Source organism: Myxocyprinus asiaticus, chromosome 43 (assembly GCF_019703515.2).
Source record: "Myxocyprinus asiaticus isolate MX2 ecotype Aquarium Trade chromosome 43, UBuf_Myxa_2, whole genome shotgun sequence".
NCBI classification, from domain to species: domain Eukaryota; kingdom Metazoa; phylum Chordata; class Actinopteri; order Cypriniformes; family Catostomidae; genus Myxocyprinus; species Myxocyprinus asiaticus.
In genome coordinates, this window is record NC_059386.1 from 16142487 (window position 1) to 16165191 (window position 22705).

At 38.0% G+C, this 22705-nt stretch overlaps 3 protein-coding genes across 3 annotated transcripts in view; all 3 read left to right on the forward strand.

Annotated features, from left to right (window-relative positions):
- The first annotated feature begins 12405 nt into the window (after nt 1–12405).
- Nucleotides 12406–14745, forward strand: LOC127433225 (protocadherin beta-16). Its single transcript, XM_051684945.1, has one exon. It carries the CDS (start codon nt 12406–12408, stop codon nt 14743–14745), a length of 2340 nt encoding a protein of 779 aa, XP_051540905.1.
- A 1141-nt stretch (nt 14746–15886) lies between these two features.
- On the forward strand, nt 15887–18280 carry LOC127433227 (protocadherin gamma-A6-like). The gene has a single exon (XM_051684946.1). It carries the CDS (start codon nt 15887–15889, stop codon nt 18278–18280), a length of 2394 nt encoding a protein of 797 aa, XP_051540906.1.
- A 2222-nt stretch (nt 18281–20502) lies between these two features.
- LOC127433228 (protocadherin gamma-A11-like) overlaps nt 20503–22705 on the forward strand; it is a 6101-nt gene continuing 3898 nt past the window's right edge. Inside the window, exon 1 of the mRNA XM_051684947.1 lies at nt 20503–22705. This exon is cut by the window's right edge and continues 181 nt beyond it. Within this exon, the coding sequence (XP_051540907.1) occupies nt 20530–22705 (2176 nt within the window). The 5' untranslated portion in view covers nt 20503–20529.

Genomic DNA, 22705 nt, shown 5'->3' on the forward strand with positions numbered 1-22705 from the left:
TGGGCAAATAACATATTACACCTTTCCCACAACCAGGGTTGGGAGGGTTACTTTTGAAATGTATTCCACTACAGATTACAGAATACATGCTGTAAAATGTAATTTGTAATGTATTCCGTTAGATTACACAAGGTCAGTAATGTAATCGAAATACTTTGGATTACTTCTTCAGCACTGGTAGATTTTTTCACTTGTTTTGACTATAAAATCTCTGCCAGTACAGTAAGACAAAATACACATGTTAAAAATACATTCTCTGAAAACCCTAAATATCTTATATACAGTGTTGTTTCTAAAACAAGATCAATCTAATTGATCTTGTTTTAAGGATTTTTAGATACTTTTACAGGAAAACAATACAAAAATTATTATCAAGAATACGATTTTTGCCCTAATATCAAAGAAATTATGATCCAACGTGAATTTTCTTGATACAAAAATATGATCGTACCTGGTAACGTGCATGTAAAATGGCCAGAAATAGCATTTTAACTTAGCATAAAGCTGACAATTTACACAAGGTTTATTTCTATTTCTTCTGCTCCAAACTTACTTCAAACTTACTTCTCTGTCTGCTCGTATGAATGTAACACATCATAAGAAAGTGTTTCACCACTGTTCAAATGCACTTTGGATCACATCATTCATATGTGTAAATGTTTTCCATCTGAAAGGACTAAATATTAAATGAAATAAATGACAATAAAATGCAAAGTAATCTCTTCAGTAATCTAACTACTTTTTGTAACTGTATTCTAATTACCAATGATTTAAATTGTAACTGTAGTGGAATACAGTTACTTATATTTTGATTTTAAATACGTAATCCCGTTACATGTATTTCTACTCCCAACCCTGCCGACAACACATAAGACTTATTTATAATTGACGAAAAATGAAATTGCATTTTATCCAACTCATGGGGTTCTTGAGTCAGAGAAACTCCTTTGCTCTTTTGAAATTACTTTGCATCGAAAAATATCCCCCCAAATGCTGTCCCAACTATTCAAACAGTGTTGTCTGAACCAATAATTTAATACTGAACAGTGTTGCTGATGTGCAAGTTCCCAGCTTGCATTGCAACATGAATAAATTATGCGGTTAGTGTTATAGGCTTATTTCTTGCTGTTTGCTGACTTTATGCGTTTGTTTTTGTTTTTTTTTTGCCACTGTTAATTGTTGTGTGGTAATGTTAAGAGTTCATCTTTCAACTTAATAAGGTATGTTAATTGTCACCGTTATTGAGGGTTTGTGTGTTAGGTGTTGAGGTCAGGGTAGCAACAAACGTCTGCCACTGTAGATGGACTAGATTTTTGATTGCCATGATCAGATCGCATAATTTCGAAGGCCTATACTTTCTGTAATGATATGACGGAATACAATGTTGTTTGTTTTTGTGATTAAGTGTTGTGTTTTGAGATCACTTTGAGGTTCATTTTCAGCACCACATAGATGGACAGCGCCCGTGCTGACTTTTGTACTTTTGCTGTGAAAATATGACCGTTTTTAGTTCTTTTCCAATACAATTATTATTATTATTATTATTATTTTAAGTAGCCTATATAAACATTTCACACTAAAACGGTTTAGAGAGGAGACAGGCTAACTTGGTTGGTCCCTGTCGTCTTTTCATAAAATGCATTAATGCTGCAATGAACAGAAAATACTCAGAGTGTCGCTATTCACCAAGAGTGCAGACTGATGCGTCTCTCCTCCCACACATAATGTATGCAAAAGGATCTCTGTCTGTTAGAATAAACGCAGCACAAATTGAGTAACAATCCATGAACGTCGATAGAATTATTTTAATGTCACTCGAAACAGAGATACTGTATAGCAGCGTTGGGCAGAACAAACATATCCGCAAAATCAACTCTTCAAGAATAGAATACAAATTATTTTCCGTTCCTTTGTGTTTCGTGGCTCTCTTTCTCTTTCCTCCGAGAACCGTCGGTGCAGATCTGAACTACAATATTCCAGGAGAAATGAAGCACCAATATGTGATTGGGAGTGTAGCCAAGGATCTCAGGATTGATGTCTGCTCGTAAACAGAAGACAGCAGCAAGCAGTATTGTGGTATCAGTCTGAATACTGGTGATTTAATCGTGGCAGAGATAACTGACCGAGAGGAGCTTTGTGGTTCTCGAATCTCCTGCGTTCTCAGTATAAATGACAACGCACCTCGATTTCCAAATGATCGTATTATCTTTAAAATCAGAGAATCAGCAGTTAAAGGCCAACGATTTCGTTTATGAGGCACATGACTCAGATATTGGACATAACGCAGTTAAAGGATATTCACTGGAGAAAAATAAACATTTGGTTACATGATACTACAGATGGAAGCTGGATCGTAAAAAAAAAAAAAAAAAAAAAAAAAAAAATCACAGTCACAGATGGGGGATCTCCACCTCTGTCCTCTTCAGTAATAATACATTTATTTCCGGCGCATATCTCCCTCTCTACAATGCAGAGGTGGATGGAGGAGGAACTCTCCGTAGTTCTTACAATTATGACGCGTATCTAACAACGGGCTCGCGCAACAGTGACCTCAAATTTGTGAGATCTTATAATGAAAGCACACTTCCTGCTGGTTGCAATTTGGCCAGAGCATACTAACACTTGACGTAACAGGAAATGAAGATGAGGTAAGAGAGGTTTAAGTCATCTGGATTCTCATTCATTACCTACTGCAATCCATGTTGTCTTCGTTGATTATAGATTAAAATTATATTTACGGCTTCTTGATTGAGGCAGTTTTTGTTTAAAGAGAGTTTTAGGGGGAAATTATGAGAACCTCAAACTTCGTTTTAATATAAATGTCTGTTTCTTCAACTTCGGGCTAATTTAATTATAAAATTGTATGTGTCCTAAATACAACAATTAAAAAAATATTTAATTTAACAATTAATAAATCTACAGCTTCATGCCTAATAAAATATTCTGTTCAAAAATGATACATGGATTTTTCTTTGTTTTCTTTCATCACTTTTTTCATATTTCATCCAAAGTATGCTCCACCGACACTTTTAAAGTATACTACATTTTTTTGGGGAGGAAAAAACATTAAAAGCAAAATGTTTGGTGTGGTGTAAACGACGCCGCAATTATGGGAAAGTGGTAATCTTTAAAAAACTTATAGAAATAATTTTCACACAATAAATATGGAAATTGTTTATGTTCATTTGACTTATTTATTTTTTACATTTATTTTACATTATCATAGTTTAAAACGAGCAATAATTAGTATTTTTATAATGGAGATTCATTGTTCAGTATTAAAAGTCTGGGACAAGACTTATAAATACATAAAGGCATCTGAGTAGTACCAAATATGAATAATTTATGTGTGGTAAAAAGTTTCGTATTCAGTTTTAATATGAGCTTAATCAAATGAAAAAGTTAAAATCTGTAAGTATTTAATAAAAATCAACACATTAAACTGCCCGAAGTTCAAGAAATTCAAATACTTACAAATAAAAAGCTTGTCTTGTTTTTGTATGATATTGCCATCACATCCCTTCTTTTCCTGAAAACATTCGTCAGAGTAGAAAAAACGCGTCTGCCACTGTAGATGGACCAGATTTTTTATTGCCATTATTTGATCGCATAATCTTGTAGTCCTACACTTTCTGTACTGATATGACGGAATACTTAGAAGTTTGGAAAAAATGCAAAGGTCTACTTTTGAGGCATCTCTCTTTGTTGGTTTTAATGTCATTGCGGTCTTACCTAGTCAGTGTCATGTTGTCCACTACTTTTCTAAACCATTTCTAAAGTTTGTCTTTGATTTCTTACAGCTCTAATAATCTCGTGGGTTTGTTTCTGTGATTTAGTGTTGATGTTTTGAGATCACTTTGAGGCTGATTGTGGCTACAGTGCACAGAAGTTAAGTTACAAATGAGTAGAGTATTACGTTTGGTAAAAGCTCAGACTAGAGACATTTCACCCTCTATATTTCAAACAGATGTCCTCATTTTTACTATTTTCAATTTGAAAGTTTATTCAATCTGCCTGCCAGGTCGTTTATTTTCAGCACCACGCAGCTGGACAGCGCCCTTGCTGACTTTTCAGATCAGAATCAGAATCAGAATGAGAATGAGCTTTATTGCCAAGTATGCTTACACATACAAGGAATTGGTCTTGGTGACAGGAGCTTCCAGTGTACAACAATACAAAAACAATACAAAAACAGCAGCAAGACATAGCTAGTAATAAAAAATATAAAATAGTTATACACATACATACATACACACACAGACACACACATACATACATACACACACACATATACATTCGTAGTGCAAATCTACTACAAATCTGTTATCTGTTATGTACAGTGCAAATACAAATCTGTTATGTACAGTGCAAATTTTTTTTAGTTTTTTTTTCCCCACAAGAATGAAATGGCAGAAGAGGTTGGATAAATATAAAAAAAGACTAAACTGTGTATTGCACATAGTTATTGCTCAGTGGGGCAGTTTAACTGTTCATGAGATGGATAGCCTGAGGGGAAAAACTGTTCCTGTGCTCAGAGCTCTGAAGCGTCGGCCAGAAGGCAACAGTTCAAAAAGGCAGTGGGCAGGGTGAATGGGGTCCAGAGTGATTTGTCCAGCCTTTTTCCTCACTCTGGAAGTGTATAGTTCTTGAGGGGGGGGGGGGGCAACCAGTAATCCTCTCAGCAGTCCAACTTGCCCTTTGTAGTCTTCTGATGTCTGATTTTGTAGCTGAACCAAACCAGACAGTTATTGAAGTGCAGAGGACAGACTCAATGACTGCTGAGTAGAACTTTATCAGCAGCGCCTGTGGCAGGTTGAACTTCCTCAGCTGGCGAAGGAAGTACAACCTCTGGTGGGCCTTTATCACAATGGAGTCATTGTGTGTCTCCCACTTCAGGTCCTGTGAGATAGTAGTGCCCAGCAACCTGAATGACTCCACTGCTCCCACAGTGCTGTTTAGAATGGTGAGGGGGGTCAGTGTTGAGGCGTTCCTCCTAAAGTCCACAATCATCTCCACCCTTTTGAGCGTGTTCAGCTCAAGGTTGTTTTGACTGCACCAGACAGCCAGCTGTTCAACCTCCCTTCTGTATGCAGACTCATTTTCATCTCGGATGAGGCCGATGACAGTGGTGTCGTCTGCAAACTTCAGGAGCTTGACAGAGGGGTCCATGGCAATGCATTCATTGGTGTAGAGGGAGAAGAGTAGTGGGGAGAGCACACAGACCTGTTTGCTCAATAAGCAAATTGAAGGGGATCTAGAAAGGGTCCAGTGATGTTCTTCGGGTAGACCAACACCAGTCTCTCAAATGATTTCATGACCACAGACGTCAGGGCGACAGGTCTGTAGTCATTTAGTCCTGTGATTTTTGGTTTCTTTGGGACAGGAATAATGATTGAGCATTTGAAGCAGCATGGGACTTCACACTGCTCCAGTGATCTATTGAAGATCTGTGTGAAGATGGGGACCAGCTGGTTAGCACAGGATCTATGACACGCTGGTGAGACACCATCTGGGCCTGAAGATTTCTTTATCTTTTGTTTCCAAAAGACATGGCTCACATCATCTTCACAGATCTTAAGTGCAGGTTGAGTAGCAGGAGGGGGGTTGCAGGAGGTGTTGGTGTTTGTGTGAAGTGAAGGTCAGAGTGTGTGTGGGGTGTGACATTGGGCCTTTCAAATCTGCAGTAGAACACATTCAGGTCATCAGCCAGTTGTTGGTCCACCACAGGGTTGGGGGTAGGAGTCCTGTAATTTGTGAATTGTTTCATGCCACTCCACACTGATGCAGGGTCGTTAGCTGAAAACTTGTTTTTCAGCTTCTCAGAGTATCTTCTTTTAGCCACTCTGATTTCCTTGTTCAGTGTGTATGATGTAACAGTATCTGTGAGCTCATCCAGGTCTGTGGCTGCAGCCTCAAAAACACTCCAATCAGTGCAGTCAAAACAGGCTAGTAGTTCCTGCTCTGCTTCACTGGTCCATCTCTTTATATTCATTACTACTGGCTTGGTTGATTTTAATTTTTGCCTGTAGGTTGGAAGAAGATGAACCAGACAGTGATCAGAGAGTCCCAAAGCTGCTCTAGGGACAGAGCGATATGCATCCTTTATTGTTGTGTAACAATGATCCAGTATGATCCTGTCTCTGGTGGGGCATGTAATGTGCTGTTTGTATTTGGGCAGTTCATGTGTGAGATTTGCTTTGTTAAAATTCCCAAGAATAATAATAACTGAGTCCAGGTATTGTTGTTCCATGTCTGTGATCTGATCAGCCAGCTGTTGCAGCGCTGTGTTCACACATGTGTTTGGTGATATACACACTCACCAGAATAAACGAGGAAAACTCCCGCGGTGAGTAGAAAGGCTTACAGTTAATAAAGAGCGCTTCCAAATTAGGACAGCACATCCTCTTTAACGTTGTTACATCTGTACACCAACTTTCATTGATGTAAAAGCATGTTTCACTGCCTCCCGTTTTCCCCGTTAACTCCGCGATGCGATCCGCTCTGAACAGCTGAAAGCCCGGCAGATGTAACACGCTGTCTGGAATGGCTTCACTCAGCCAGGTTTCTGTGAAGCACAAGGCAGCAGAGGTTGAAAAGTCCTTGTTTGTGCGGGTGAGGAGATGTAGTTCGTCCATTTTGTTAGGGAGAGAGCGGAGATTCGCAAGATGAATTCTCAGCAGCGCTGTTCGAAAGCCCCGCCGACGGAGTTTGACCAGCACACCGGCTCGTCTTCCTCGCCTGCGTCTCCTGAACAACAAAGCCGCGCCTCCAACTAAAATGTCTAGCAAAACCTCTGAATATTCAAAAACCGGGAAAAGACTGTCTGGTATAAGCTGTCGAATTTTCAGCAGTTCGTCTCAAAACAATAGGAGCGCTCCACACCAAGGCAGCCATCTGCGGCGCCATCATGATGTATAATCTCATATATACACTATATTGCCAAAAGTATTCGCTCATCTGCCTTTAGACGCATATGAACTTAAGTGACATCCCATTCTTAATCCATAGGGTTTAATATGACGTCGGCCCACCCTTTGCATCTATAACAGCTTCAACTCTTCTGGGAAGGCTTTCCACAAGGTTTAGGAGTGTGTTTATGGGAATTTTTGACCATTCTTCCAGAAGCGCATTTGTGAGGTCAGACACTGATGTTGGACGAGAAGACCTGGCTCGCAGTCTTCGCTCTAATTCATCCCAAAGGTGCTCTATCGGGTTGAGGTCAGGACTCTGTGCAGGCCAGTCAAGTTCTTCCACACCAAACTCGCTCATCCATGTCTTTATGGACCTTGCTTTGTGCACTGGTGCGCAGTCATGTTGGAACAGGAAGGGGCCATCCCCAAACTGTTCCCACAAAGTTGGGAGCATGGAATTGTCCAAAATCTCTTGGTATGCTGAAGCACTCAGAATTCCTTTCACTGGAACTAAGGGGCCAAGCCCAGCTCCTGAAAAACAACCCCACACCATAATCCCCCCTCCACCAAACTTCACAGCTGGCACAATGCAGTCAGACAAGTACCGTTCTCCTGGCAACCGCCAAACCCAGACTCGTCCATTAGATTGCCAGATGGAGAAGCGTGATTCGTCACTCCAGAGAACGCATCTCCACTGCTCTAGAGTCCAGTGGCGGCGTGCTTTACACCACTGCATCCGACGCTTTGCATTGCACTTGGTGATGTATGGCTTGGATGCAGCTGCTCGGCCATGGAAACCCATTCCATGAAGCTCTCTACGCACTGTTCAGGAGCTAATCTGAAGGCCACATGAACTTTGGAGGTCTGTAGCGATTGACTCTGCAGAAAGTTGGCGACCTCTGCGCACTATGCACCTCAGCATCCACTGACCCCGCTCTGTCATTTTACGTGGCCTACCACTTCGTGGCTGAGTTGCTGTCATTCCCAATCGCTTCCACTTTGTTATAATACCACTGACAGTTGACTGTGGAATATTTAGTAGCGAGGAAATTTCACGACTGGACTTGTTGCACAGGTGGCATCCTATCACAGTACCACGCTGGAATTCACTGAGCTCCTGAGAGCGGCCCATTCTTTCACAAATGTTTGTAGAAGCAGTCTGCATGCCTAGGTGCTTCATTTTATACACCTGTGGCCATGGAAGTGATTGGAACACCTGAATTCAATTATTTGGATGGGTGAGTGAATACTTTTGGCAATATAGTGTATATATATATATATATATATATATATATATATATATATATATATATATATATATATATATAATTTTGTAGCTACTTTTGCTGTGACAAAATGACAATTTTTAGTTCTTTTACAATACATTTAATTTTTAAAGTAGCCTGTAAACATTTCACACTAAAACGGTTTAGAGAGGAGACAGGCTAACTTGGTTGGTCCCTGTCGTCTTTTCATAAAATGCATTAATGCTGCAATGAACAGAAAATACTCAGAGTGTCGCTATTCACCAAGAGTGCAGACTGATGAACCCTCTTGAAGTACACCGTGTATTTCTAAATATTCGGGATATAAATGACAACGCACCTCGATTTCCAAATGATCGTATTAATTTTGAAATCAGAGAATCAGCAGTTAAAGGCCAACGATTTCGTTTGGATGAGGCACATGGCTCAGACATTGGACGTCGCGCAGTTATAGGATATTCACTGGAGAAAAATAAACATTTTGTTTCGAATGTACATGATACTACAGATGGAGGAAAATACGTCGAACTTGTATTGGAAAAGGAGCTGGATCGTGAACAACAGAAGGAGATAGATATGATACTCACAGCAACTGATGGTGGTACACCACAGAGGTCTGGCACTGCTGTCATACACATCACTGTTCTAGATGCTAATGATAATGTTCCAGTAATTAGTCAGCGTGTTTATAAAGTGTATCTGGCTGAAAATACACCTGCAGGAACAGAAGTAATAAGAGTGAGCGCCACTAATGCTGATGAAGGTCCAAACGGAGAAGTAACTTATGAATTCAGCAGAATATCAGATAAAGCTGCGAAATTATTTTCTATTGATAAGACAAATGGACTACGGAAACTCTGAACCGCAAGGTGAAAAAAAAAAAAAATAAATAAATCAATAAAAAATAAATAAATAGTGTTTCAGTTCCTTCCTGAGCAACAAGTCCAACATTTTTTTTTCTCTTCAAAAAAATGCATGCGGTACCAACCTTGGCCACCAGGTGCCACTATCAGTAAACATGTAATCTTATGTTTTTAATGCTTTCTCTGTTGCTATATAGCTGAATAATGCATTTATTATTTATTTAAGGGTTTGCAAACCTTAATCAAGACAAAATCAGGTTACATATGTTTGATATGGGATTCGTTGTCGTGTAACAACTGTAGATATTTTTTTGTTCGAAATTGTTGGTCTTTCTAAACCATCTGTGCCGTTTGCTCAGTGTTACATGTTGGAAGCGAAGGAATGTATTGAGGAAAACGGGAAACATGGGGAAATTATTACTGTGTCTGTCCTTTTGAAGTGTTAGGGGTACATCTGGTAATGTTAATATTGTTGTAAGTAATCTAATTTCTAATCGAAAAGATCATTTATAAATTAAATCCTCGCGACTGAACGGGGATGTCATGTGCAGACATTCATGGTGGAATTTAATTATAATAATATATTTCAATATAACAAGTTGTCTATGCATTTGAAACACTGTCTACTACCTGTAGTATCGCTCCCCAGGTTCCGCCGGGGGAAAGAATAGTAGGCTACACACACCTGTTTTGTATTAGCAGTATGGGCCTTAGGGGCATTATGCAAATGTATTACATAGTGACATAGCTAAGTTACAGAAGTAATGGCTGGACTGCAAACCAAGCGTTTCAGGCAGTTCAGGCGAAGTGTTTTCTCTGGGAGAGAGTAACTCCCTTTGGCGTGACCTTTTACATGCACAAACAGCTATATTACACACTAAAGGAAAGGTAAAATCCCAAAAGGCGTAATTGATCCTCTTTGAATGAAAATGGCCTTAACTCTTTCATATATCTTATTTCATTTCATAGACCTATTTGATAGCTAACATTTTATGTATTCTAAATATATATAATAGTCACACTTTTTGCATAATTTGGCAGAATGAAAGCTTGATTGGAAATGACAAATTGGAATTGATATTTACTTTGATTTTTCTTTGATTTATTCACTCATATTTCATCCCAAACACGCTCTTCACTGACACATTTTTTTCAACTGGGACAAGACTAAAAGAATACAAATAGGCTACATTAATGGCATTTAAAGACATAAAATGAAGACATGGTAAAAAAGTTTCTATGTCTGTTTTAATGTGACCTTCACATTATATATATATATATATATATATATATATATATATATATATATATATATATATATATATATATATATATTTTAAAGAAGAAAAATAAGCTGAAATCTGTTATTTTAATAAAAATTGCCCGAAGTTGAAGAAACGTAAGCATAAGTGATAGTTCTCATGAAGGACTCGTAAAAATTACAAAAAGTAAAAATTTCAATTTCAATTGTATTTTGTAAATATTATTATCATTATTATTACTATAATTTGTATTTTATTTTATTTTACTTATTTTTGTGTGTGTAGCATTATGTCATTCATTCAGTTCCGACATCTCATCCTATCATGATCTAGCCTATGTCTCAAAAGGCCCATAGCTGTCTTCCTATGCTCGTAGGATGTGCAGCTTTCACCCACCTCCACCCCAACACCACTGGTTTAGATCAGCTCTGGGGTAAGCTCCTCTCCCCTGCCATCTTCGCCTTCTGGGAGCATCTGATGGTTCGAGCGAGAATCCTGATGCTGAACCGTAGGACAGGGCTTACACAAAAGAAAACTAATTCATCACTAACTCATGTTATTCCATACTATCGAGTCCTCTGAGAGAAACACGCAATTATACAGTTTTGACACCAGTCACATTGTTTTTTAGATGAAATAACCAATTTCTCTCTATCTGGCATTATAATTTTACATTCAAAAACTATGGTATCAATATACAATTTATTGTGAAAAAAAAAAAAAAAGAAAAGAAAAGATCAGCCAATCAAGATTTTTTAAAATACTGAAATATCTGAAAATCATAACTCAAGGCCTCAAATCAAAACTGTTGGAATAGTTTGGTCACATTATTATTAACCCAGGTGTTTGATATATCAAGCACACTAATCAATTAATAAATGTAATGGACAGAATTCTCATTATGAATTTCCTTTCATTACTTTAATTTCCTCAATTTCTTTTTTCTCTTGGCCTTTTTGAGACTCGATATAGGCCTATGGTCAAATATCTAGACATTCTGTGAGTGAAGAAAGAAAGAAAGAAAGAAAGAAAGAAAGAAAGAAAGAAAGAAAGAACAAGCAATATGGATTATTATTAGGCATAGTTGCATTGATTGCTTAATTTGTATACTTATTTTTATCATATGGATTTGACTGCATCATGCCTGTATGCCTGATTAATATTATTAAATGCGTCTAGCATCAAATTGTTTTTCTTGCAGGTTTAATGGCTTCATTTTTGTCTTTATTTAATATATCTTTACACGATGATGTTATTCAAACAGGAATTTAAGAAGCGCTTTGAATTAAGAGTATCACAGAACTGGTTGGCTGGTTTATTCTTTGCTGCATTATTGTGTATTGGATAGTGCAGATGAAAAACATTTTTATTATTTGTTTATTGTTATTATTATTATTATTATTATTATTATTATTATTATTATTATTATTATATCATTTTTGTTTTCATTTAAAATGCTAACTTTGTGTAAATCTATATTAAGTACTGATTTAGGTTTTAGTCTGAGATTGTGAGTCGATTTCTCCGGGCGCTGTTCATTCCGATGGTGCTGAAATGGTCTTCGGTTTCCCCCTATTGCATTAAAATAGCTCGTGGCTCACGTAAATGACTTGCTTTCATTGTCAGCGTTTAATTTGCCTTTTGATACTTGTTTATTTTGAAGATTTGTGCATACATAATTTAGTTTCCCATGCATAATCATTATTATATTGTTATTATTAATTATTTCTGTGCCATAACTACCGAATCATGACTACTGGTCTTGTATTTGCAACTTTTGAACTCTGAGTGCCGCTATTGACTAATAGTTGTAGAAGAGAGCGCGTCTTTGCGCAGCAATCTGCCCTTATTGACGCCTTTCTAGGTTGGGCATATGCAGCGTTTTCATTTGAATAGAAATTCCATAACTCTGAGGTATTTTGGATTCACGATTTTGAACTTCGTTTGAAGTCTCAAGATGGCTTTTTTATTCTCATACAGCGGTTCACACACCCCATGGATGGTTACCACCACACCTTTAAAATGGCAGACTGTGTTTTTCATTCTCTGCTTTTATGGAATGGACGTTGTCTATTGCAATACGCGATATTCCATCCCGGAGGAAATGCCAGAGGGATCATTTGTTTGCAAAATCGCCAAGGACCTGGGGATAGAGATAAGTAGACTCGTATCTGGAAAAGCTCGAGTTGTAACAAAGGGCGGTCGACAGTATGTTGACTTGAGCAGAGACAAAGGCACTCTAGTAGTTAAAGAAAGAATAGATCGCGAAGAGCTCTGTAAACAAACAACGCCATGCAGCTTCAGTTTTGATCTTATCGTTGAAAACCCCATCCAGCTGCATCGGGTCACAATTGAGGTGCAAGATATAAACGACAATGCGCCATTATTTCCAAAAGAACATGTTAATTTAAACATAGCTGAAAATGCAGTCTTAGGGGCTCGCTTTCCTTTGGATAGCGCTATAGATACAGATGTAGGCCTAAACGGTATACAGAGCTATAAACTAAATCCATCCGATAGCTTTAAATTGGAGGTGCATAGTCAGACCGGTGGCAACAAATACATTGAGATGGTTTTACAGCGAGAGTTGGATCGGGAGGAACGCAATGAGATCAAATTGGTTCTCGTTGCAACTGATGGCGGCTCACCTCAGAAATCGGGCACTGTAAAAATTCATGTTACTGTACTGGATGCTAATGATAATGCCCCGGTGTGTAAACAGTCGGTTTTTAAAACTGAAGTTGGGGAAGATTCTCCTGCTGGCACTATCGTAGGTACTGTTAGCGCTGCTGATGCTGACGAAGGTATAAATGCCCACGTTTCATATTCTTTCGCTCTTGCAAGCAAAGAAGCAAGGGAGCTTTTTGAGATAAACCCAGATACAGGAGAGATTAGACTTCTTGCTCATTTAGATTATGAATCTCAAAATAGTTATCAATTAAACATTAATGCGAGGGACAAAGGAGGCCTCTCGGATACTTGCAAAATTTTCATAGATGTTATTGACGAAAATGACAACTCCCCAACCATACAACTCATGTCCTTTTCAAACACCATTCCTGAAAATTCCCCTGTAGGAACAACTGTAGCTGTCATTAACGTAGATGACGCAGATTCTGGTAAAAATGGCGTTGTTCAGTGCTCAATAAATCAAAACATACCGTTTAAAATCGAGTCATCTCTCACGGATTATTACAGTTTAATAACCGAGGATATGCTTGATCGAGAAAGTCTTGCTGATTACAACATAACGATCTTAGTATCCGACCAAGGAAGTCCCGCACGACACGCAAACAAAACTGTTACTGTTAAAATTTCCGACGTGAATGACAACTCGCCCGTATTCTATTCAGAGGAATATAAAACATTTGTTAGCGAAAATAATTCTCCTGGTCTGGCTATACTGACTGTTAAAGCAAATGACTCAGACTGGGGTCCCAATGCGCAATTGTCCTATTTCCTAAAGGATGAAGAAGACATGCGTGGGGCACGGCCAAGTTCCCTCGTGTCAGTAAATTCCGATACTGGCGCCATACACGCAGTTAAATCATTTGATTTTGAACAACTGAAATCATTTGCCTTTAATGTGACAGCTCGGGATGGGGGTTCCCCACCTTTAAGCACAGAAGTGACAATCACCATTATTATTCAAGATCAGAATGACAACACTCCTCATGTTCTGTATCCAGTACAGACTGGTGGTTCTGTGGTGGCTGAGATTGTGCCTCGTGCTGCAGATGTTGGATATCTCGTCACTAAAGTAGTGGCTGTTGATGTGGACTCTGGACAGAATGCCTGGCTCTCCTATAAACTACAAAAACCCACAGAAAAACCGCTGTTTGAAGTTGGTTTGCAAAATGGAGAAATAAGAACAGTGCGACAAGTGACTGATAAAGATGCTGTGAAACAAAAACTGACTGTTGTAGTGGAGGATAATGGACAGCCCTCCCGCTCAGCTGTAGTCACCATTAATGTGGCCGTTGCTGACAGCTTCCCTGAAGTACTGTCAGAGTTCACCGACTTTGCGCGTGACAAAGAATACAACGACAACCTGACTTTTTATTTAGTTCTTGCACTGGCTGCTGTCTCTTTTCTTTTCATTACTTGTGTGGTTGTCATAATATCAGTTAAGATCTACAGATGGAGACAATCTCGCTTCTTATATCAGTCCAATCTTCCGGTTATTCCATACTATCCGCCGCATTGCACAGAGACAGGAGCTACTGGAACTCTTCCACATGGCTATAATTATGAAGTGTGCATGACGACTGACTCGAGGAAGAGTGACTGTAAGTTTTCTACACTCGGTGGTCACAATGTTTTAGTGGTGGACCCAAGTTTCACAGAGACTATGCAGCGCGCAATGAAGGAAAATAACGTCTTGAAAGAGGAATATTCGACAATATCGGTAAGAGAGTTTATAGTTGCAAATATAAATTTCTAACTGTGTGATATTCGTTGAAAATTATTTGATACATTCCTTTTAAACAAAAGTATCATTATGTTTTTAATGTTCGGACTTAATACATTAATAATGTGCAGTCTGGCTGCTTTCAGCACCACTTGCTGGACAGCGCCGTAAGTTAACAATGCCCCGCTATTAAGACAGTAAACATTGGTGTTTTGTTTCTTTCCGAAGATTTTAACTTTTTAGAAGATCTTTTAGAAGATTTCAATTTCAATTGTATTTTGTAAATATTATTATCATTATTATTACTATTATTTGTATTTTATTTTATTTTACTTATTTTTGTGTGTGTAGCATTATGTCATTCATTCAGTTCCGACATCTCATCTCATCTCATCTTAGAAGATGAAATTATCAAACGGTTCAATTAATTCAAATATTTAAGCCATTTTTAATGTGATTTCGAAGTATTGAGATTCGAAACAAAGTGCTGGGGCACATTTCTTGACCTTTACATCATTCTTTGGCCTAAATTATAGGTTTCTATTTTTAAGTAGAAACACAATATATATATATATATATATATATATATATATATATATATATATATATATATATATGTATGTATTATTATTATTATTATTATTATTATTATTATTATTATTAAGAATAATGGATTATCTGTATTTTAAATTTTCTACTTTTTATTAGATAGCTTTCAAGGGAATTTAGGACTATTTGATGAGCTTCTGTTTGAATATATGGTTCTACAGTGTGTTTTACTTTTTTAGGTCAATACATAGAAATATCTTTTGGAATCGAGTGATTCCGTGTTTCTAAATGTTGTTCATCGTTCTCAACTCTAAAGGCCGCTGTTGGTTAGCAGAAATGTGAATGAACTCTTATTCCTGATTTGTCACCGCCTATAGTTGGTGGAGCTGTTGTGATGCCGGCTAAGAAATTGCGGCGGAGACCAAAGAGTGCCGATGAAGAATCAATGACAAGCAGCGGATGAACTGGATTATTGTAATGATATTTTAATTGTGAATGGCTATCCCTTCTGTAATATGACCACTATCTTAAAATGATTTTGTTTGCATTAAATTCGAGTCTTCTACCTTACCAATCACAAAGGCAACAAATGGATCGTGTTTTGATATGGAGAGGGATATTCATCATGGCTGTTTGTGCTATCTCAAACATTAGCGCACAGATTCGTTTCTCAGTTCCAGAGGAAATGAAGAAAGGATCGCATATCGGAAATGTTGCTCATGATCTTGGTCTGGATGTGCAAAGACTGCGCTCGGGTCGGGCTCGTATCGTGTCTGGCGACAGCACTGAGTATGTCGAGCTAAAAACAGACAAAGGAATTTTGGTCGTAAAGGAGAGAATTGACCGGGAGCAGCTTTGCGGTGAAACCACTCCGTGCAGCTTCACATTCGAAATAATACTTGATAATCCAATTGAACTCCATCATGTTACTGTAGAAATATTGGATGTAAATGATCACTCGCCATTCTTCCCTGAGGATAAAATTAATCTCGAAATAAGTGAATCGGCCGCACCTGGAGCTCGTTTTATACTAAGTAGCGCAAATGATCCGGATGTGGGCGTGAATGGTATCCAAAATTATATCATATCAGCAAATGACCATTTCATTTTGAAACTGCATTCAGGACCGGGTGGGGTCAAAAATGCTGAAATGGTGCTCCAGAAACCTCTAGACAGAGAGCAACATCCACGAATTTCTCTCATTGTCACAGCAATCGATGGAGGAAATCCGCAAAGATCCGGTAACGTAAAAATAGAGATCACTGTACTGGATGTAAATGACAACGCACCTGTATTCAACCAATCAGTTTACAGAGCGATAATAGCAGAAAACTCACCTAAAGGTACTTACATAATCACTGTCAATGCTAGTGATGCAGATAGTGGGGCAAATAGCTTAGTTTCTTACAGCTTTACTAACAAAAAAGTAATTGGGGAGATTTTCGAGTTGTATGAAAGCACTGGTGTTATAACTTTAACTGGGGTGCTTGACTATGAAAAAGCAAAAAAGTACGAAATTGGCATCGAGGCCAAAGACCAGGGTGGTTTAGGAGACTCTGCCAAAGTCATTGTTGATTTAATTGATGTTAATGATAATGCACCAGTTATCAATGTTATGTCATTTTCCAGCCCAGTAAGTGAGGATGCAACTCTTGGCACCACTATTGCTATTTTAAGTGTTAAAGATCTAGATGCAGGAGACAATGGCCACGTTGACTGTACAGTTGATCGAAATACACCATTCAACCTCCAGTCTTCATTACGAAATTATTACAGTTTAATAACTGATGCTGCTCTAGATCGTGAACGTGTATCAGCGTATAATATCACTATCACAGCTACAGATTCAGGATCTCCTGCGCTTTCTAGTAGGAAAACATTTAATCTTAAAATATCAGATGTTAATGACAATCCTCCTAGGTTCAAAAAGAGTGTTTACACTACACACGTTACTGAAAATAATCAACCTGGTTTGTCCATATTTACTCTGAGTGCTCAAGATGATGACTGGAACCAGAACGCTCGAATTTCTTATCTTCTAGACGAGACTACAGTGGGCGGAGTCCCTGTTTCCTCTTTTATATCAGTAAATGCTGACAGTGGAGTGGTACACGCACTGCGCGGTTTTGACTATGAGCAAGTTAAAAGTTTTCGGCTTTGTGTGAAAGCACAAGATGGAGGCTCTCCACCTCTCAGCACAAACGTGACTTTGGACATTATAATCCAAGATCAGAATGACAACACTCCTCAGGTTCTGTATCCAGTACAGACTGGTGGTTCTGTGGTGGCTGAGATTGTGCCTCGTGCTGCAGATGTTGGATATCTCGTCACTAAAGTGGTGGCTGTTGATGCGGACTCTGGACAGAATGCCTGGCTCTCCTATAAACTACAAAAACCCACAGAAAAACCGCTGTTTGAAGTTGGTTTACAGAATGGAGAAATAAGAACAGTGCGACAAGTGACTGATAAAGATGCTGTGAAACAAAAACTGACTGTTGTAGTGGAGGATAATGGACAGCCCTCCCGCTCAGCTGTAGTCACCATTAATGTGGCTGTGGCTGACAGTTTTCCTGAAGTACTGTCAGAGTTCACCGACTTTGCGCGTGACAAAGAATACAACGACAACCTGACTTTTTATTTAGTTCTTGCACTGGCTGCTGTCTCTTTTCTTTTCATTACTTGTGTGGTTGTCATAATATCAGTTAAGATCTACAGATGGAGACAATCTCGCTTCTTATATCAGTCCAATCTTCCGGTTATTCCATACTATCCGCCGCATTGCACAGAGACAGGAGCTACTGGAACTCTTCCACATGGCTATAATTATGAAGTGTGCATGACGACTGACTCGAGGAAGAGCGACTGTAAGTTTTCTACACTCGGTGGTCACAATGTTTTAGTGGTGGACCCAAGTTTCACAGAGACTATGCAGCGCGCAATGAAGGAAAATAACGTCTTGGAAGAGGAATATTCGACAATATCGGTAAGAGAGTTTATAGTTGCAAATATAAATAACTAAATGTGTGTCATACTCTATCATATCCTATTATGTAAAGTAACAAAATATTACTTTTTCTTTTACTTCTATATACTACTTGTAGACGTGCGCACATATTTAATAATTTCTTTAATGTATAGGCCTAAATGAAACTGAAAAAGAAACTTCTCCTCCTGTAAGATAACTAATTCCTAAGAGCGTGGTATTTATTTTTATTTATTTATTTACTTCGTTTTTATTTTATTTTATTTTATAATTATTTTTATTTTGCTACATTTAGACAACTTTTTACAAATGTATATTTTAAAATAGGTTTGTTCAAGTGAATTATTGGTGAATACAGTAAAGTCCTATTTATTATTGCACCTTTCAGCACTACTTTTGCTGAACAGCGCCTCTATTAAAGAGAAGTCTATGGGGTTTATTGTATTATATGGGAAACCGTGGTTGGTTGAGACAAGTCTATAATTAATTTAATAAAACTGCACACAATTGTAACATCTAAATGTTGGCCTTCCTGACCTACACTGATTCATTCTGTAAGGGCATTTGAATGGTAAAATCTGTTAAGATAAAGACAACGTTTCATTTTATCTATGTCGAAACAAGAATTAAACCTTTCTGCTAAAAATGTTATAGAAATTATACTGAGAAACATTTTTAAAATACAGTATTTTTAATTTTAAGTAATTGTGATGGGTATCAGTTTCTGTATATTTTGAAATAATATTTGTAATTCTGGCTGTCATAATTTATAAAAGTGTGTGAGAGGTGTTGGTTGGCACATTGGGTTTACAAAAAAACTAACAAACTTTAACCTCCATTCACACTATTCACCAACGAAATACCTACACACACACACACACACACACACACACACACACACACACACACACACACACACACACACACACACACACACACACGTTGGTGCAGCTATCATTATGAGGACTCTCCATAAACATAATGATTTTTATACTATGCGAACTATAGATTCTATCCCCTAACCCTAACCCTAACCCTAACAAAAAACTTTCTGCATTTTTATATTTTCAATAAAACATCATTTACTATGTTTTTTAAGCGATTTACATTATGGGTACACTAGAAATGTCCTCATAAACCACATTTGTAGCATAATACCCTTGTAATTACCAGTTTGTAACCTAAAAGAAAAGTCCTCGTAAACCACTTAAACCTGCCCACACACACACACACACTAAAATAATGTATCATTATAACAATTGTTATTAATATTATAAGTTTTATTACACATACAAACAGTTCACGCCAAGCAAAAGATACAACTGTCCTATCATTCATGTAATTAGAAGTGTTTTTTTTTTTTTACAATATTTATACAAATAAAGATTTCTATATTTCTATATGTTTTATACCATGTATACAAGTATAAATTGTTCATATGAATGCCAAACCATAAATTAATCAAATATTAATCATAATAATATTAATTTAGTCATATTAATAACATAATCATTACTCAAATTAATGATATAAGACAAACATGTGTTGAGTTTTGTGGTCTTGGTTTAAAATAAACTATATGTTTTTCTGTGCGTTTCTTTTTTCGTAAAATAGTGTACTCAACATAACTTTAATCAGTAATTAACTGAAGTCAATAAATATTTGATTAAAGTGATTAAATGTGTTCGCTTTTTACCTAAGAACTTAAGCTTTCTTTAGCAAAGAATTGAGGTACTTTAACGTTTGTTCAACCATATATATTTAAATAAGAATGAAAAGTGTGCCAAGCCTGCCATAGCTCATAAATTGTAATGTGCTCTAAATCTCATTATGATTTATTTCTTTAAGTTCTCTTTTCCATGGCACTGCCAACATTTCCGTCAGTTGCACTATTTTATTTAATCAGCAAACAGACTTTAGGACATTCCATAACATATTAATAACTGCATTTATTTGCAATGTAATTATAGGCTACAATAGGCATAGAAAATAATGCAGTTCGTTGCCAAGATGTCTTTTAGGGATTATGACTTTGATATGTAGTTCCTAGTTTACTCTCAGAGGGCTGCTGTTCGTCGATGAAAAGCTGAAAATGTGTATGTCACAGACCCACCCTCCAACATCCCATAATATCAGAGAGACAAATCAGTAATGCTATCGCCTCAGATATTATTTCTAACGTAATAATTCACGTTAATGTCTGGAATTGTATACATTTACAGTTTATAGATTGTTACGGGTTGAAAGGGCTATTGTTTCATTGAATCATCCGTGCAATTGAGAAAATGTCTGATGCAAGGTTATGGCACTTGGTCCTGTTTTTTATTCTTCTTATTCTCCACGCTGCGCGAGGACAGGTCAGTTACACCATTCCAGAAGAAATGGCAAAAGGATCGATGGTGGGAAATATTGCGCAGGATTTGGGGTTGGATTTACAACGGCTGAAGACTGGAAAAGCACGCATATTTACCAGAGACAGCACGGAATACATCGAACTGAATAGAAACACAGGCTTGCTTCTGATCGGAGAGAAAATAGATCGTGAGTCTCTTTGTGCAAAAACTACGCCATGTGCTTTGCATCTTCAAATGATTTTGGAAAACCCGATGGAATTGTACACAATTACTGTTGAAATCACGGATATAAATGACAATGCTCCCACTTTCCAGAAAAAGGAATTTCGATTTGAGATCAGCGAATCGGCCGTGGCGGGTGCCAGCTTTATGCTTGGGAGAGCTTTCGATCCGGACGTTGGACAAAATGCTCTTCAAAGCTACTCGCTTAAACCTACTGATAAATTCCGGCTTGAATTGCACAGTCAGGCAGATGGCACCAAGAACGTCGAAATGGTTCTACAAAGCACACTAGATAGGGAAACGCAAAGTTCGTTTACTTTGTTGTTAGAAGCGTTTGATGGAGGCGATCCAGTGCTCTCAGGCACAGTACACATACACATTACTGTCTTAGACATTAATGATAATGCTCCTGTTTTTACGCAAAAAGTATACAAAGCAACAATAGGGGAAAACGCAGAAAAAGGTACAATATTAACAGTTGTGAGCGCGTCTGATGCAGATGAAGGCTCCAACAGTGTTGTTACGTACTACATATCTGACACAATGGACAGTAATGTAGCCGACATGTTTCTTATTAATGAAAAAAGTGGAGAACTAGCATTAAATGGTCAAGTTGACTATGAAAAAGTGAGCCATTATGAACTTAACATTCAGGCAAAAGATCAAGGAGGACTCTCTAACGCATGTAAAGTAATTATCGATGTGTTGGACATTAATGACAATTCGCCTAGTATTAATATTTTGTCTAGTTCTCATTCCATATCCGAGGGCTCTAAGTCTGGTACTGTTGTCGCAATGCTAAATGTTGATGATCTTGATTCAGGTGTGAGTGGCCAGGTTCGGTGCTTCATAAATGACAATATCCCCTTTGCGATTACATCTCCGTCTAGCGGTTTCTTCAGCTTGCAGACAGATCAGGAATTGGACAGGGAAAGAGAAGCGGAGTACAATATAAGTGTAATCTGCAATGATGATGGAGTACCCGCGCTCTCCAGTAGTGCTTCTGTCCATGTGCAGATATCAGATGTGAATGACAATGCTCCCGTCTTTGAGAAAAGTAACTATGAGGCCTGTGTCGTCGAGAATAACACACCTGGTCTTTCATTGTTTAAAGTTCAAGCCAGTGACGCTGATTGGAATCAGAATGCTCGTGTTTCATATATTCTGGAAGACAGCACTGTTAATGGGGTCTCTGTCTCATCATATGTTTCAGTCCACCCTGACAGTGGAGTGATAACAGCTATGCGATCTTTTGACTTCGAGCAACTTAAATACTTCCACTTCCGAGTTAAAGTGCAAGATGGAGGCTCTCCTCCACTTAATAGTAATGTGACAGTGAAAATTATTATTCAAGATCAGAATGACAACGCTCCTCATGTTCTGTATCCAGTACAGACTGGTGGTTCTGTGGTGGCTGAGATTGTGCCTCGTGCTGCAGATGTTGGATATCTCGTCACTAAAGTGGTGGCTGTTGATGCGGACTCTGGACAGAATGCCTGGCTCTCCTATAAACTACAGAAACCCACAGAAAAACCGCTGTTTGAAGTTGGTTTACAAAATGGAGAAATAAGAACAGTGCGACAAGTGACTGATAAAGATGCTGTGAAACAAAAACTGACTGTTGTAGTGGAGGATAATGGACAGCCCTCCCGCTCAGCTGTAGTCACCATTAATGTGGCTGTGGCTGACAGTTTTCCTGAAGTACTGTCAGAGTTCACCGACTTTGCGCGTGACAAAGAATACAACGACAACATGACTTTTTATTTAGTTCTTGCACTGGCTGCTGTCTCTTTTCTTTTCATTACTTGTGTGGTTGTCATAATATCAGTTAAGATCTACAGATGGAGACAATCTCGCTTCTTATATCAGTCCAATCTTCCGGTTA